Source organism: Semicossyphus pulcher, unplaced genomic scaffold (genome assembly GCF_022749685.1).
Source record: "Semicossyphus pulcher isolate SPU_LCO1_2020_fin unplaced genomic scaffold, fSemPul1.0.p SCAF_14, whole genome shotgun sequence".
NCBI lineage: Eukaryota > Metazoa > Chordata > Actinopteri > Labriformes > Labridae > Semicossyphus > Semicossyphus pulcher.
In genome coordinates, this window is record NW_027211648.1 from 17,343,987 (window position 1) to 17,361,387 (window position 17,401).

At 43.6% G+C, this 17,401-nt stretch overlaps 1 protein-coding gene across 1 annotated transcript; it reads left to right on the top strand.

Annotated features, from left to right (window-relative positions):
• The first annotated feature begins 2 nt into the window (after positions 1-2).
• Positions 3-14,893, top strand: arel1 (apoptosis resistant E3 ubiquitin protein ligase 1). Its single transcript, XM_069661779.1, has 22 exons — positions 3-66; positions 902-1,130; positions 1,609-1,777; positions 4,146-4,366; positions 4,807-4,878; positions 5,036-5,262; positions 5,412-5,649; positions 5,740-5,909; positions 6,034-6,214; positions 6,309-6,553; positions 6,662-6,739; positions 8,345-8,486; positions 8,589-8,710; positions 8,838-8,913; positions 9,001-9,110; positions 9,200-9,379; positions 9,693-9,818; positions 10,381-10,510; positions 10,622-10,680; positions 10,764-10,853; positions 10,944-11,119; positions 12,628-14,893. The coding sequence occupies exons 2-22, from the start codon at positions 983-985 to the stop codon at positions 12,728-12,730; spliced, it is 3,063 nt and encodes a 1,020-aa protein (XP_069517880.1). The 5' UTR covers positions 3-66; positions 902-982; the 3' UTR covers positions 12,731-14,893.
• The last annotated feature ends 2,508 nt before the right edge of the window (positions 14,894-17,401 follow it).

Sequence of the window (17,401 nt, forward strand, 5' to 3'; positions counted from 1 at the left end):
GTCATCAGTAAGCGACTTCATTTCTGCGCATTTTCCGGTTGCTAAGCTAATGTCTGACAGACGAAGGTAGATGCACTGTTTGATTGCATAGATTAAGGGCAGTTTTACGCTTGCAGTTTTGCTTTGTGTAGCTGTACTTTTGAAACCTGTTGAACGTGTTGTAATGTGCATCTTCAAAACCGCTGCGGGTTGGAGACGAGCTTTCTAGAATTACGCTGACATTGTTGGCTAACTTGGCTAGCGGTTAGCATTGTGTTGTCAGTAGGATGCTAACAGTTGGTAGCATTAGCCTCCAGCTTTACCTTGCGCTCCTGGTGTCAATGGACCAGCGAGAATTGATGATGGTGCAGTTGTTAGCCTGACTGTTGTTCGCTTTCGGTGTCCTCTGGTTTTACTTTTAGCAACAGCCCTTTAAACCTAACCAAAGCTGACTGTCTGTATTGGTTATTAACAGTGGCAATAAAAGGCATTAGGACATGTTTTGACACCTGAGCTAACACGTCTCTCGCTCATCGTTTTCAATACCATCAACCTCATATGGACTGCTGTTGTTGAGTGTAATTAGACTTATTGACCTGGTCTCTTTGACTCACATAGTTTGTGCTTGCTACACAGAGCTTGGTGAGAGTTTCATGACCACTATTTAGTCAGGTTCTTCATGCATATTTTATTGTTGTGGGTCATGTGGTATGTAATGTTTTTCTCTCACCAGCCAACGCTTCTCCACGGTGACACTTAAATTTTCATGGTTTCTTGGCAGAGCAGTTTATTTGTGATCGCCTTGTTTTAATCATTTCTCATCTGTTTGACCAATCTCTCCCACTAGAATCAATCTGTTGTTTTTACTTCTATATTTTAATCCAACTGTTTTGAGTCTTAAACATTTTTACTTCCTTTGTAGGAGACTTGACTTGGCCCCTGGAGAGTGGCAGTTTTCCTCTGAGCACGGAAGGGGTCTCAGTGAAGGCTGAAAGATGGTCTGATGGACCGCCGTTTCTTCCTGACCTTCCTCCTCTGCTCAGTGTCGTGGATCTTCTTCTGGGAAGTGCGCTGGAAGAAAGGAAAAGAAAGTCAGATTGAGGAATGGCTCCAAGGACATAGCCTCTCTCAATACAGGAACTTATTTGAAGGTCAGTAGATTGCTTTAATCTTCATTTGAAATTTACATGACCATTACTGCCTAGAGCTTTTGCCTTGAACTTATCCAGGGTGAAATAAACAGGTATAGCGTCAGTCACCTACACAAGGGTACTGCTGCAAGAGAGGTTCTCATTGCTTGAAACTTTCTGGTTAGGAAGCTTTCTCCAACCATGATCTTATCCATTCAGAGTGTTTGCAGAAATACCAGGATAAAGAGTCATGTTAAACTTGAATTGAACTATGTTAAGTGCAAGTGGATTGTGTTGCATATAGCTTTGACCCTGGTAATGTTTTGTGTTTGAACACTGACTCTTCAGGCTTATGAGATGCATGACAATCAGCACAGGCTTAAATACTAATTATAATAGACTTTAATGAGCATGTAAACCTATGCTGGGGCATTACTGATGTTGATTGTTGGCTGGTTTGTCACTGGGGACTTTTATGTGCTGTTTATGTGTCATCCAGATGTACAGACACTGGAGGAGCTGAGCCTGAGTGTACTGAGTCGTCTGGAAGAGGTGGTGAAGGAACAGCAGCGCTGGAGGGAAATTGCGGAGGCCCACATCCAGCTGCTCCGAGACTTTGCCTTCCAGGAGTGGCTTTGCTCCCAGAACCTGGAGCACTATTACCATACGTGAGTAATGAAGGGTCTTAGCTTTAACATGTACACAAATCTGGCAAACAGTCATGAGCAGCTGGAACAATTACTTGTGTCATAAATGTAGATTTTTCCTTGTTTCATTTCTGTTTTTTACTGGTTATTGTGATGCTATATGCTGTTTGACACAGGCTGTGTTTATTCCTGTCCACTTGAGGGCAGCCTCTCCTTTCACGGCTAGCTGAGCTTGCTGACACTGAGCCGAGGAGGCTGCAGTGTTTCCCAGGGTCACTGCAGTAAAAAGAATTCTTTAGAGACCGTTCATGTGAGACCCTGCAGCAATGCAGATGTTTGCCAGGTGCTCTGTATTGATGCAATCAGGGTTGTTATATGATAAGTAGCTGCTTTATCAGAATGCCCCATGTTTACCCTGCCTCTGTTGGAAAAAAAGTCAATTGGAAAGTTTCTTAAGGTCAGCTGTCAGTGTGTGTAGGACACATAGTCATGCACTGTTTGCAAATATTTCCTTTTACCACTGGTGAGGACAACTACTCAGTGTGGGGGGCGGGGTTTAGAGTCAAACACTATTTCTTACATCCTGCTCTATTTTTATGCACCAGATTCTGTTGAAAGTGTTTACAGTAAAACACAAAAACAGTTGATAAACAAACTGAAATAATAAAATTATGATACATTATTTATAATTAACTTGACTGCTTCATCTGCACTCTTGTGGCAGGTTGGATCTTTTCATACCACACACACTATCACGATAAGGTGTTTTCATTTTATGTGTCCCAGTATCACCAAAGAAGGTAGGGCATCACGGCATATTAATTAAGCATTATTTAAACAGGAGAGAGAAAGATAGACGGGGAGCAAGAGAGCGTGCATGCATATTGGAAAAAAAAGGGTAATTTGAGCATGAGGGATGTTCAGCTGTATACTTCTCAGGTTGGTGTAGTGTGAGAACTACACAGCAGCCTGCAGGCTCTGTTTACAGTGGCAGAGTGACAGGTGTCTCATATAGATGGCCGGCTGCGGCTCAGTGGTAGAGTCTGTTGTCTCTCAATCGGAAGGATGGGTGTTCGATCCCTGACTGCTACAGTCTACATGTTGAAGTATCCTTGGACAAGACACTGAAACCCAAATTGCTCCCGAAGGCATAGCCGTCGGGTATGAATGTGTATAGATACTAATTGGAGATTGCCACCTTTGCCGTCAGTGTGTTAATGTTTGTGAGAAAGGGTGGATGTGACATGTAGTGTAAAAGCGCTTTGAGTGGGCGGAAGGCTAGAAAAGCGCTATGTAAGTACAGTCCATCTACCATTTATATTATAAATACATTTTTGAACATATATATTGATTCTGTGTTTGCTGGACGTACCCCTACCATCCCTACCCAATTCTACTCCATTGTATTCATGACATGGTCCGCATGTTTTAACGGAAAAAAGGTCTTACATTTCTAATAGGACACTGTGTCACAATATAAAGGTCATGACCGTCACACTATCCCTGCTTCCGTTGCTGTTATGATAAGCAAGACACTCACACAATAACAGCCGAGCTGCAATTCAGCGATTTACTGTGTAGTAACAGAAGAGGATCTTTGCACTGATTTGTCGGCTCGAATTATTAAACAGAAAAGCCTCTCATTAAATCTCAGAGAAATAGGGAAAAAGGAGTTGTATAAAAAAGCTCTATTATATATGAGAATAAGAAAAATGAGTAAAAATCAAGTTAAATCAGAATTGGCTCTATTTGCCAGGTATGTACTGATACAAGGAACTTCGGTTTAATTGATTTATAAGCCTATATTAAACATGAAATATTAAACATTAAATACAGGACACAAGACCAAAGGGTTTTTTCAGCATCAAGCGTAACTGATCAAAAACACAAGATTATCCCCCTCGTAACACTCTGTTAAATGGATGCAGCTGCCTTATAATTCAGAATCAGAAATACTTAATTAATCCCTGGGGGGGTTAGTTATCATTGGGATAATATTGTTTAATATGATAACTATGATTGCAGCACCAGCATGTTCCTATTGTTACCAGGCAAAGACTCAGTGTTGCAATAGCGTCTCTACTATAGTTCATTATCTTCTGCTTTTATGGTTATAACTATTTGCCACACCCTCTCACTGCACTCTGTTGAAAAGACTATAGAATTTACCCAATAGGATTGCACTTCCTCTTCACGCAGAGTTTCACAAAAGCTATTGTTTGTTCAGCGTGTGGGACAACCAGTTCGCTCAATAGATGTGCGTAACAATCAGCAGGCATGTGCGGGTTGTACTTCTAAAGAAGGCCTTACCTTTTGTGTTTGAATTACATCATTGCTTTCGTTTCTGTCAATCATCTCCGTATACTTTGCCTTTTGTTTTCCTACACAGGCTAAAGACTTTGGGGTGTTTGAATCTGGATGACCTGTCTCAGTTTGACAGTCAGCTGCAGCTGTCCCTAGCTGCTTGGGGCTACTACTACGAAGACTACATCAAGTTATCTACAGGCATCAAGATCCTCCAGGCGTCCAGGGGGAGTCGCGATCAGGACTACGAGATCCGGCTGGTGCACGGTCTTGCTGAGAGGCGTCTGAATGAGAAGTGGACACTTGGTGAGAGCCCGATCATTTTAGTTTGTGTTGTTTCCCACAGCTGCAGAGTATCATTGAGATATAAGACGTAAACGAGCTGGATTACAATGTTAAGTGTTTTTAAGTGTTTGCACAAACGGTGCTACTAGAAGAGTCACAACGTTGTCATGGAGAAGTTCAGTGTTTCTTCATCTTTACTCTCATTCATTCTCATAAGACGTAAATGTAGATCAGTGAAAAAATTATGTCAAATGTTCGCATTCCTACTGCACTACTTTAACCCTTGTTACATTAGTATTCAAAGCCCAAATCTGACTACTTACAACACAACATTTCTTGTCATTTATGGTTGTTTGATTTGAAAGGACACCATGTGAAGTAGAGTTTAGTGTTGCTGATGTCCAGCCTGTTGTTATAAATGATTAATTATTGATCAGTACAATGTCCACTTGTCTTTTCAGCGGGAGCGCTTATATTCGGCTGTACTGTGGCGCTGTGCTTCTTGATAAGGGACCTCATGTTTTACGTGATTGGTGAGTTAGCTGTTTGGATTTCAAGTGACTCATTCTTACTCTTCTATGGTAAAAGTTGTTTTATAGTAGATTTGTGTAAATATTAACCATTAACCTTTTATCAAACTTTAACACAAGTTTCAACAGCGTGTCTCTTCTTCTCCTCCTCTTGTTGCAGGTGGAATTACTGTTTCCATCATAGCGTTTGTCTTTACCATCAAGTTCCTCTGTGAGCTCGCAGCGAGAGTTGTCAGCTTCCTGCAGAATGAGGATCCGGGGCGACGCGGCGACCGCAGCATTTACGACTATGTCCGGGGAAACTACCTGGACCCACGCTCCTGCAAGGTGTCCTGGGATTGGAAGGAACCGCAGGAAGTGGGGCAGACGATGAGCTTCAGAGTCCAGGTGATAACTTATTCCGAATTAGTCGAAGCTGCTGATGTGCTGTGTGTTCTTCTTTTACAAGTGGCATCTCTGTAAATATTTAGCAATGCAACATTGACAGTTTGTTCTCTGTCTTTAAGTAGACTCATTTTGTTCTTGTGTCTTCTCAGCTGTTCTATAAAAATGGCCAGCCTTTCCCGGCCCATCGACCCGTGGGACTGCGGGTCAACATCACCCACATCGAGCTGGCTCTGGACATCCCTGTTACGCAGGAGGTTTTGCAGGAACCGGAGTCCAATGTCGTCAAAGTGGCCTTCACAGTGCGCAAGGCCGGACGCTATGAGGTCGCCGTCAAGCTGGGAGGTCTCAATGTGGCCTACAGCCCTTATTACAAGATATTCCAGCCAGGTATGACTACAGTATGAGCTTCTGTTTAACCCTTATAGGATGAGTAAATGTTTGAAATGCTGATTGAGTATTTTCTTTTGTCCACTTCAGGTACAGTGGTCCCTTCCAAAACCAAGATAGCCTACCATTTCTCCACGCTGGTGCTAACAAACGGCCAGCAACACACTCTGCAGATTGAGCCCAGGGACGAGTACGGAAACCCCACCAGTAACTCCACGTCTCTCACAGATGAAGCCAACTACAGCGTCCATGTGCACTCTGTAAGCACACTAACCCCTTTTTTTTGTTTGTGCAGCCAATTGCTTTAACAGCATAGCACAAGTTTTTACCAGTGATTTCCATAATCCTAAACTAGGTTTAATTGTAGCTTCCTTTTTCTTCCAGCTGGGCACAGTGGATGACAACAGTCTGGACGAGTACTACAGTAAATCAGTTACACTCAACAAGCAGCAGTGCCAGGTTCTGCTCAGACTCACCCTGAGGAAGACGGGCTGTTTCAGAGCTCGCATCTCCTACAAGGACCAGCCGCTCAGCAACGGGGAATTTGACATTATTGTTCTCAGTGGTGAGCAGCCTCCATTTCCTGTATTAGAAATGTAGCCATTAATGTAGTTTAAACTTTTAAAGCCTTGTACTAATGATCTGCTTGCATCCTACAGAGAATGAGAAGACCTGTGTGGAGAAGAATGTGTCCACTCCAGGCATTAGTATCTACTTCGAGGCGTACCTTTACAGCAGTGGGAACTACTGCAGTTCGTCGTGGCAGTTACCAGCCTCCTCTTTGCTGGCTCCCCAGAGGAGGCCGTCCATGGGAGAGGAGGAGGACGAGCATGATTCTCCTGTGGAGGGGCAACCTGAGAAGGTCAAGAAACCAAAAAAGGTCTACTGTTATATATCGCCAAAGGTAAGCCACCAACAAAAAAATAAAGTGAATATAAGAAAGTGATGTATCTGAGGATTAGAACTCAAGATGCATAAAGATGACACTGACTTGGACTTTTGTGTCAAACAGCAACTTTCCGTGAAGGAGTTCTACCTGAAAATTATTCCGTGGCGCCTTTTCACCTTTCGAGTTTGTCCAGGAACAAAGGTGAGCAGAAGTGATGTCTATAACTCTGTAGAACATCTCTGAGTGTCAGAACAACTCACTTACTCAGCCTCCTCTCTCAATGCTGGAAGAAGTGAAGTATGTTGTTAGTAGCGGGCAAGTTTTGCTGCTCTGAAAGATTTTGATTTGTAGATAAGTCACCTGAATCTACACCAAAGCTGGAGGGTAGATTTTCAGGAGGAAATCTAAAGCCCCTTTTACACAGCCAGTTCTAGGCGGGATTATTACGCCTCTGTTACGTTCTGTCTTCTATGTAAAAGGCACGGAGGCGGAATGGTGGGGCGAAGTCATCCGCCTCTGAGCCGGCATCAGAGGTAGTAACAGAGGCATAACGGCCTCAGTGTAAACAACGGAGCCAGCAGGGCGGAACAGCGCCGTGTGTGTGTATTTGAAGCATGCGCTGTTTGTTTACACCTCGTGCATGTTTTGCTTCCATAATGCCGGAATGCTGTAAAAACACACACTGGGGCGGCTTTACGCCGGCCAATATAAAATGACAAAGGTAGCATGACGGCGGAGCTTACAACAGAGGTGGAACTGCAGTGTAAAAAAGGCTTTAGATTAAGAATGAGCGAAAGTCTGTCTGAAGGCTCAATCAATGAACACGCATCGTAACCTGCTGCAAAACTGTTGGATTTTAAGAACATGTATAACACCATCAAAATTATGTTACTTTAATTCCAATTTGCCAGACGCATGTTTTAAATGTAACAATGCTTAAGGAGCATTTTTTCACTGCTTATGGGAATGTAATATGGTCTAAAGCTTCTGGAAATATGTTCTTGATATGATTAGCTAAGTAGGCCCCGCCCACATTGCACATTTACAACCGCCCCCTCCATTGCGAAAACAAAACACGTCTCTGCCATCGTTTAGTGGCAACTTATTGAAACTTAGCTAGCTTGAAATGTAGTAATTAGTAGCAGTAACGTTAACGTTTGTAGTCAGTAGTGATTTTGCAAAAATTACAGTTACAGCTGGCTTGTGCATTGCCGAAGTGGTTGCCATAGGTTACACATAATGACATGCATGGCGTCACCACGTCCATTAACGGGATTGGCTCCTTAGGTTTGTGACGTCTCAAACCTGCCAATCTGAAAACGTGTTGTTCAGCCTGTCCTTGGTACACTGCAGTTTAAAAGCAAACAGGCCCAGCAATGGAGATGACTGCTGATGTTGTCCCTGATATGTCTTGTAGCACATGAAGAACACCACATGGAGATGTTTACAAGGTTAAACACTTGATGGTCACTGCAGGGGGTCTTTAATGACCTATAAACATGTGTTGTTGTGGAAAAACTTAAATTACAAAGGGAACACATTTTGAAACAAAAGGTAATGATCAATAAAACCAAGGAGTGGGGTGGTGGCAGGGAAAAGATTATACACAGCAGAAGGCCACATTATTGATAAAATTGCTGTAACATGTCATTATCGAAACATCTGCCTCATCTCTGTTGTAATTATGAAGTTTTTATTCACTTGCCAATTCATTCCATAAAACACCATAATGTTATTATTAAAATATCTTTGGAGGTCACTTTAGTAAGTCTGCCAACCTCAAGGTTTCATCTGCTCTCTTTTCAGTTTACCTATTATGGTCCTGACCCTGTTCATAAGTACCTAACTCTAGTGGTGGATGATGGGATTCAGCCTCCCGTGGAGCTCAGCTGCAAAGACAGAAACATCATGGCGGCCACCTTCATTCGCTTCCTGCACAAGAACATCGGTCCGTTTCCTGTCTAATGTGATTAATCTAGCCTTGAGCTGAACTTTTAATACATTTCTTTATTGAGACTGTTGCATTAATTAAAAAAAAAAATGTCCTCAGGTGGCTCCGAAACGTTCCAAGACAAGGTGAACTTCTTCCAACGTGAACTCAGGCACATCCACTCCAAGAGACCTCGCACCAAGACCTGCCTAAAAATCACCCGACACTCCATCCTCGATTCCGTGCGTGTTGCTTCTCTTATATGAGAAACTGTTTCATAAGCTCTTCATTATGATAATAGGCATGTAATCATAAGTCAGTCATGTGGCTCCAGTTAAAAATCTGACTCTCCCTCTTGCTGTTGCTCAGTCCCTGAAGGCTACGAGGAACTTCTCGGTGTCAGACTGGAGCAAGAACTTTGAGGTCGTGTTTCAGGATGAGGAAGGTAAACAAAACGCCTAAAGAGGTCACTAAATGACACCTTAGTGACAGCTAAAGACACAATGCTAAAACCTTTGATATATTTGTGCAGCTCTGGACTGGGGAGGTCCTCGCAGGGAGTGGTTCGAGCTCATTTGTAAGACCCTCTTTGACACCTCCAACCAGCTCTTCACCCGCTTCAGCGACAACAACCAGGGCCTCGTAAGTTACCTTTTTTACCACACCCACATGCAAAACCACTTACTAGTGCTTAGCGTCCTACATGAGAGCCTTTTATCTTCATTTTCCAGGTGCATCCAAACGCAGAGCGGCCGCCCCACCTGCGCCTAAAGATGTATGAGTTTGCAGGCCGCATCGTGGGGAAGTGCCTGTACGAGTCTGCTCTGGGCGGAGCCTACAAACAGCTGGTCCGAGCTCGCTTCACACGTTCCTTCTTGGCCCAGATCATAGGCCTCAGGATGAACTATAAGGTATGGAACACAGCACACACCCACAGAAAATCCTCGGAAGTTTAAGGTCATGTTTTGATTGTTTACCTTCTGCTGTCCCATCACTCTTAACATTCCTCCGAACGCCAAGAAATCTGAGTTGTTTCTGGCGTTATTTAGGTCATGGAGACCCAGCCAGGATATTTTTGCTGTTTATCCAACTTCCTTAAGTTTCAAAGCTGAGAACGAAAGCCGACCCAATCATCTTTTTATCCCTCCGCCGAGAAGATGAAGTGCCGTGTTTATTTAAAAACGTCATTTTTCCTGTGTTTTCCTTTTACTTTTCCACACGCAGTACTTCGAGACGGATGACCAGGAGTTCTACAAAACTAAAGTGTGCTTCATCCTAAACAATGACGTGAGTGAAATGGACCTGGTGTTCGCCGAGGAGAAGTACAGCAAGTCGGGACAGCTGGAGAAGGTGAGGCAACGCTTTGGAAGGAAACACCTCCTTTTTATCCCTGATGTCATTTCAGGGCAGATAAGAGCAATAAACCAAACAAAAGAAACCATATTGCCTGTTTGGCAGGCGCGTCGCCGTTCTTAAAGAGTGGGAGGGGTGTATTTACATGAGTGAAGTCTGGCATCGTGCTCCTTTTTAAACTTTGTTGCGCGTTTATAAAATACCACACAACAACAACTGGCTGTTTAACTCCGCGTGTCGAAACCGAGTCCTGCCTTCTGCTTTTTAATTAGATACGCATGTATTCCTCTAAACACTTTTCTTTCACTTTAAGATTAATTGCCTGAACATTTATCCTAATGCTCACGAGTGTGTGACGGCCAAACACATGTGTGAAACCTGTACAAATAAATTTTACAGGTCAGGAAAGTTCCGGACTCTTAAAAATTTTGAACCCGCCACTCCATCTTCCCTTCATTTCAAAGCCCCACCATACTTTAAACATTCTCATGTCCTGTGTTGTTTGATTGTTTTATGTAATTTGTCTGACATTTATATCCTGCCACATGTTCTCCTGCAGGTGGTGGAGCTGATATCAGGAGGGGCTCAGATAGCTGTTACCAATGAAAACAAGATGCATTATCTCAACCTGCTGGCGCAGTACAGGCTGGCCAGCCAGGTGAGGGATGAGGTGGAACACTTCCTGAAAGGTGAGGAAACCTTCACAGCTGCAGCCTCGCCCTTCTTTCCTGCCAGTTCCCTCTCGTTTAACATCTCCGGTAATGTGCTTCTAATTAGTGTAATTTCCTGATCAATTGCAGGTTTGAACGAACTGGTTCCAGAAAACCTGCTAGCCATTTTTGATGAGAATGAGTTAGAGGTATGTGTGATGTTTATAATTAAATCCTGTTGATCCTAAAAGGAACTCTGGGTAATTGTTTTTTTCCTTGTTAATCTCCTCAGCTGTTGATGTGTGGCACCGGGGATATAAACGTGCAGGACTTTAAGGCCCACGCTGTGATTGTCGGAGGGTCGTGGCACTTCAGAGAGAAAGTATGTCATGGAAATGTTCTCTCTGAGTTTTCTTCTCACAGAAGGCCACCCATGCGAATGTCTGAGCGTGTTTATTTCCCATTGCCACAGGTGATGAAGTGGTTCTGGGCCGTGGTGTCCAGCTTCACCCAGGAGGAGTTGGCTCGTCTGCTGCAGTTCACCACCGGCTCCTCTCAGCTTCCCCCCGGGGGATTCAACACCCTCTGCCCCTCGTTCCAGATCATCGCCGCCCCCACACACAGCACCCTGCCCACTGCACACACCTGGTGAGTAGAAGCACACATTTAGATATACTTGCAGGATCTAGCACTAACAACAGGTTAACGTTTTTATTTATCCAGTGGAAAATGTCCACATATACTGGATGAATTGGTTCAAAAACATTCGTGATTCCAACATCAGAATCCTAATGATGTTGGTTTACCCCTGAATTTTCTCCAGCTCCATGATCAGGCCAAAGTTTTGTTTGTCTTGATTGAAGTCCTGAAAAACCTTAACTGCATTTCTCTATCCCCTGATCCCTTTAATCTCTCTACTATGGCTATCTACTAGAGGCATAAAATAACCCTTAGAAAAATGCAAAATACTTTACTTACAACCAATTTTCCCTTCTAAACATTGTCATTATACCTGCTAAACATCAGCATGTTAACATTGTCCTAGTGAACGGGCAGTAAGCTTAAAGCATCACCGTGCCTAAGTGCAGCCTCACAGGGCTGCTAGCGTGGCATTGCAGTTTTTTTACATTCCTCAAAGAGCAGTAAACTGTGCATTTCTGAGGACTATTTTTCATGGGTGTATTACTACAGTGGTTCTTAAACTGGGGGTCGCGACCCCCAAAGGGTTCCCGAGATTTTGCCAGATGATTGTGGAGAAAATAACACATAGATAGATATTATTTAGTGTGTTTGTGAGAGTAAGTGGACCCTATTAACACGGCGCACAGCGCACGGTCTAAAGCACATGGTACTAAGTGATTGAGGGTGTGTCTGACTCACTTTGAGTTAAGCGCCGCATAATCAGGGTGCAAAATGGGGCGCAGGGCACAAAGAGGTTGGCTGAAGTCCCTTGATTATTCATCGGTGTGTTTTGGGCGTAACATGATCAGAGTGTCAGTCATTCCCTTTAAGAGCCAGGTGCACCTGCATGCAGGCGTGTTGCTAAATACACATCTGATTTCAGCTTTCTTTTTATGTAAACCGGGCTCGGGTCAGCATATTTAACTTCTTTCTCATCTGTGCCCCTGCACACGCAGAACACACACAGGTCACTGTACAACATGTTGATGCATAGATTGATGTTAAAACCACTGAAGCAATCCCACTGCCCTGCAGAAAGGAAAATTAAGAGAGACACCGTGTGTTTACGCACGAGGCACAGCAGCACAGCAGCACAGCAGCACAACTTCATTAATTTTTTAAATCTCCAGGCAAGCCAACACGAGCTTGTTTACTCTGGGGGGCCATGACTCTAAAAGGTTGAGAACCACTGTATTAATATATATGTGCTGCTCTTTACGGCAGCAGAAATGCATCTATTGAACAAACTCAAGATAAACTACATTTTCTGAGTTAATGGCAATGATGCAATGACATGCAATGAACATGTCATCCTGCACAGCTGATATATGTGATTTTATAGCATTTAAGTAACAACTCTATGGAACTCTAGAAAATACTTAATAAGATCAGCATTAATGTTTTGATCACAACTTGCATTAAATAGTAGTATAAATGTGTGTGTCAGAGATCTAAATCTCCTCCTTTCTGTCCAGTTTTAACCAGCTGTGCCTCCCAACCTACGACTCCTATGAGGAGCTGCACAAGATGTTGAAGCTGGCCATCAGCGAGGGCAGCGAGGGCTTCGGCATGCTCTGACTCCCCCATCAATGGACAGCTCTGTGGCTACACTTTTACAAGAAGAGACCAGCACGGCCCCCTCCAGTGCACCGGTTCAATACATTCATCTGTATGTAACAGTGGGCCTCTTGGCCGAGAGTCACCCATACTCCCTCTAAGTACTCTCTCAGGACGAGAGGGTGCCAAACGAAGTCCCAGAAAGAGGTGCTGAACACAGAACTCAAATATGAACTCTAGTGCTTCTTTGTGTACATAATATATCTGGCTTTTGTAAAAAAGGAAACACAAACTACTGAAAAAGGTGAGGTTCAGGCTGTTTTATTTCTTAATGCTAAAGTTAGCTTAGTTTTATATGTTTGAAAGACGCTAAAGCAAAGGCCTTGAGTATTACTGTCTAACTGCTTCTTTTGCATTTTGCAAACTGCGGAACACTTGAGTGCGCCAGCAGCCTGCAGGAGATGTGGGTGGTGCTTGCATTTACAGCACTTTGGCCTTAAACGATCAGGGACTGATGTGTGTATGTAAATATATATAATATCACTCTTTTATTTCAATACTTGTACAGATTAGCGTTTATATATCGGTTTGCATCTTATTTTGATTTGATTCAGGAGAAGGGATTTCTTATTGTTGCACGTTTGGGTTGAGAGTTTATATGATTTCTATACGTTCTGTCAGAAATGAATGGGTTTTTAAAGAAGCCAATTAATTTCTATTGTTTATACATATTTTTAAATTATTGCGTGTTGGAAAAATATTTGTTTAAGCATACAGTGGGAAATATTTTTGTCAGTTTTTGTTCTGTTTTCTAACCTGCCTTATTCATACCCTTTGCCTCTGATTGTATCCAGAGAGGTGCGTAGATGAGAGACACATAATAATAATAATAATAGGTAATAGTATTCTGCCATTTCTACTAGCACATGCAGGGGTCACTGTGGATGTGAGTGTTGGTTGGATGTTTGGGAGACTCCATATATAACAAACATGTTATATATGCTGTATGATAGTCCCTTTCTCATTCACAGCCTCTTATGGGTTTACCTCAGAATCTCCTATGCCACCTTTACATCCTTTGACGCAGGTGCGTGTGAGTAGGTGTGTGTGTTTGAAGCAAATGTATGGAGAAGCATACACATACAGTTTGCTCATAGTTGCCTCCTTCCAGTTCTGACTATACAACCTTTAGCCATATTATCCAACATGCAGCATTATCAGTGGAGATTACTTCCTGTTTGGTATTGTAACAATATTTATCTTTAATGCTGTAAAACATTTTCTCATGTTTCTGTTTATAATTGTGTAGCAATTCCTTTGCAGTTTCATTGTTTACATGTTCATTAGCCATTCTGTAATTGTGTGCGCTGCCAGGCAGCGTCTTTGTAGAGCATTTAATTCATGTTTAGACTGAAGCAAAAAGGAGACTTTAATGAATGACTCTTATTTTGAAGGTATTTAAATTTCAATATGTGCGTGTGCCCTCAAAGAGCACTCTAGATTCAGGTCCACTCCTCATATAATTCTAACAATCTGAAGTAAAATATAGACTTGGCCACTAGAGATTTAACTTTAACAAAGATTTTGACCGTAGTTTCGGCAGGTTTGGATAAATATATGTTATTCAGCAGAGCCACAACAGCGTCTGCTCGGGAATAGTCAAGCTTCTGCAGATGCTTTAGCCGGCCTGTTACAGTGTTAAGAGGTTTATAAAAGGGTCCATTGATTTGTGTTTGTTTGGGTTGTGCAATGTTGACCTGATGCACTGAGGAGAAAAGTGAAAATGTTTTAAGTGCTTCTGAAAATGTTTCAATAAGGGTGTGTTTTCAGCACCGATACCAATGGCTGATGTCATATTTATGAGAAGGTAGTTTAAGCATTACATGTGTTTAGTAGTTCCACTAGTTATAATTATAATCGCATATGAAGGAGGTCTGTCCTGTAGTTTTATGTTCTTGTTTAATGTGTTGCTTTTCTTCAGCATCTCTGTTTTATGTTTCTGGATTAGATGGCCTGAGTGAGACTTTTAGCCATGTAGATATTGTGAAATATTTGCCGATGACTTTGAAGCTGGGGTACTTTTTTTTCTTTTTTTAATGGCAAGCCTCTGCTGATGAATGTTTGAGATTCTCTGCACTGCAGGCCCTTTGTTTATGGGAATAAAACATGATGGACTTAATCTTATCACAGTATCTCACTTTCCGTGCATCATACACCAATCAGCCATAACATTATGACCACCTGCCTAATGTTGTGTAGATCCCCCTTTTGCGGCCAACACAGCCCTGACCCGTCGAGGCATGGACTCCACTAGACCTCTGAAGGTGTGCTGAGGTATCTGGCACCAAGACGTTAGCAGCAGATCTGTAAGTTGCGAGGTAGGGCCTCCGTGGATTGAGATCTGGGGAATTTGGAGGCCAAGTCAACACCTTGAATTCGTCGTGTTCCTCAAACCCTTCCTGAACTGTTTTTGCAGTGTGGCAGGGCACATTATCCTGCTGAAAGAGGCCACTGCCATTAGGGAATACCGTTTCCATGAAGGGGTGTATTTGCTCTGCAACAGTGTTTAGGTCGGTGGTACGTATCAAAGTAACATCCACATGAATGGCAGAACCCAAGGTTTCCCAGCAGAACATTGCCCAAAGCATCACACTGCCTCCACCGGCTTGCCTTCTTCCTGTAGTGCATCCTTGTGCCATGTCTTCCCCAGGTAAGTGATGCACATGCACCCGGCCATCCACATGATGTAAAAGAAAAGATTCATCAGACCAGGACACCTTCTTCCATTGCTCTGTGGTCCAGTTCTGATGCTCAAGTGCCCATTGTAGGCGCTTTCAGTGGTGGACAACTGTCATCATGGGCACCCTGACCAGTCTGCAGCTGAACAGCCCCTCATGTGAACCAACTTCCTCAGCAATTTGAGCTTCAGTAAGTCTTCTGTTGGATTGGGCAATGAGCCTTGGCTGCCCATGACCCTGTTGTGACCCCCCAGGATCTCCCCACAGGAGCTGCAGTTTTGGAGATGCTCTGACCCAGTCGTCACAATTTGGACCTTATTAAAGTCGCTCACATCCTTACGCTTGCCCCTTTTTCCTGCTTCCACCACATCAACTTCGTGGACAATGAAGAACGCAGAAAGACCTCAGCTAAGCCCATCTGTGTGAATTCAACTTCCTCTCTTTGCCAACAGAGTGCATATTATAGCCACACGGGGGCAGTAGCTCTACATAAGACATCAACAGTGGATACATGCTTCTTCTGCTGTCATCCCCACAGGACAGTTTAGCAGCAGTGAATGATGAGGAGCTTCCCTGTCTCCGCCTGACCCTCCACACTCTCAGTCTTCCACACAGAGAGACGCCAAATTGAATCCCCTCCATTACAGACATTTCTCATTTCCTCACCTCATACAATACATACCTCACGAACACGTGAAAATAAACAAAGCTCATACGAACCTGCCGCTTTCACGTCAGCTGAAGGCGTAATGAAATCAATCTTTCGGGAGCTCTTCTGTGTATGGAATGTGATAATAACGAAGCGAGAAACAAGGGCTCCCTTTCCTTTCCACATATGGAGATGGTGGCATGACTGACAGCCGTATCAGCACAAGATGTGATAGGAATAACCTCTGACACGGCTGAATATTTGCCTCCTGAGTCATGGAGTGTCTGATCAAGGACTCTACAAGTTAAAAGTCTTTTTTAATTGCTTTGCTTGAAGGTTGTGGACATGCAGGCCCCTCCATGCTACGCCCACAAGTTCCTGGCGTGTGTGCTCACACTGTGGTCTGAACACTATCAGGAGCAGGCAGAGAGGCATCTTGAAGTACTTGGAGGCAGGAGTCCAGTCATTCGGTCTTGGCATGCACCTGTGGATTTGCATAATGGTCTCTCTCAAATTTCCCCCAGGAATGCTTGCTAAAGAGGGACCACAAATCAGACAGTCATCCTCTGGCTCTCTCTCCGGCTAATGTACCACGTTGGAATGGCCGCGCCTCCCCAGAGAACCTGCGGGAGATCGATCAACAACAATACTGTGCATTTTTGTTAATTCATCTTGTGATACTAATTTTCTGGGAAAACATGTTTTTTCCCGACAAATTTTCCATGTACTATTCTGTAAACATCTCCAGATCCGACTGCAGCTCCTTTTTTCGGGGGTTCAGGGTTGCCAAGTTCCAGGGGGAGCCAATTTATGGGTGGTTTTCCTCGACCAAAGAATGCACATAATCGAAAATGCAGTGCCTCATTTCCCATCTCTGAGTCAGACACCCTGCCTCTGAGGATCCATCACTTTCTTTGATCAGAGACAATCGTCCACAGACAGTGATCCTCACACAGCAGACAACGCAACATGACTTCTCTCCCTCCTTCCTGCTCAACGCACAGCCGTTGGGTTGTCTGCTTCCCATTCCAACATGCAGGTCCTCATTACCTGATTGGACGCTGCTGATTACCTGCCAACTGGATTGGCTGCAGGTATTCATCATCTCTGATGATCTAGGCCAATCTCAATCAGGGTTGAAGAAGGACAGGAGAGCATCTCTCCAGCCGCAGGCCTCGACTGAAGTTCTCCCCTGGAGTTTTAACCTCCAGAGTAAAGAGTCCTGACTTGATTTCGCTGGGAATGGTCCCTCAGGCCTCGGTCCAAACACATGCAAACATCAGGACTCTGTTTGTGAGCTTGCAA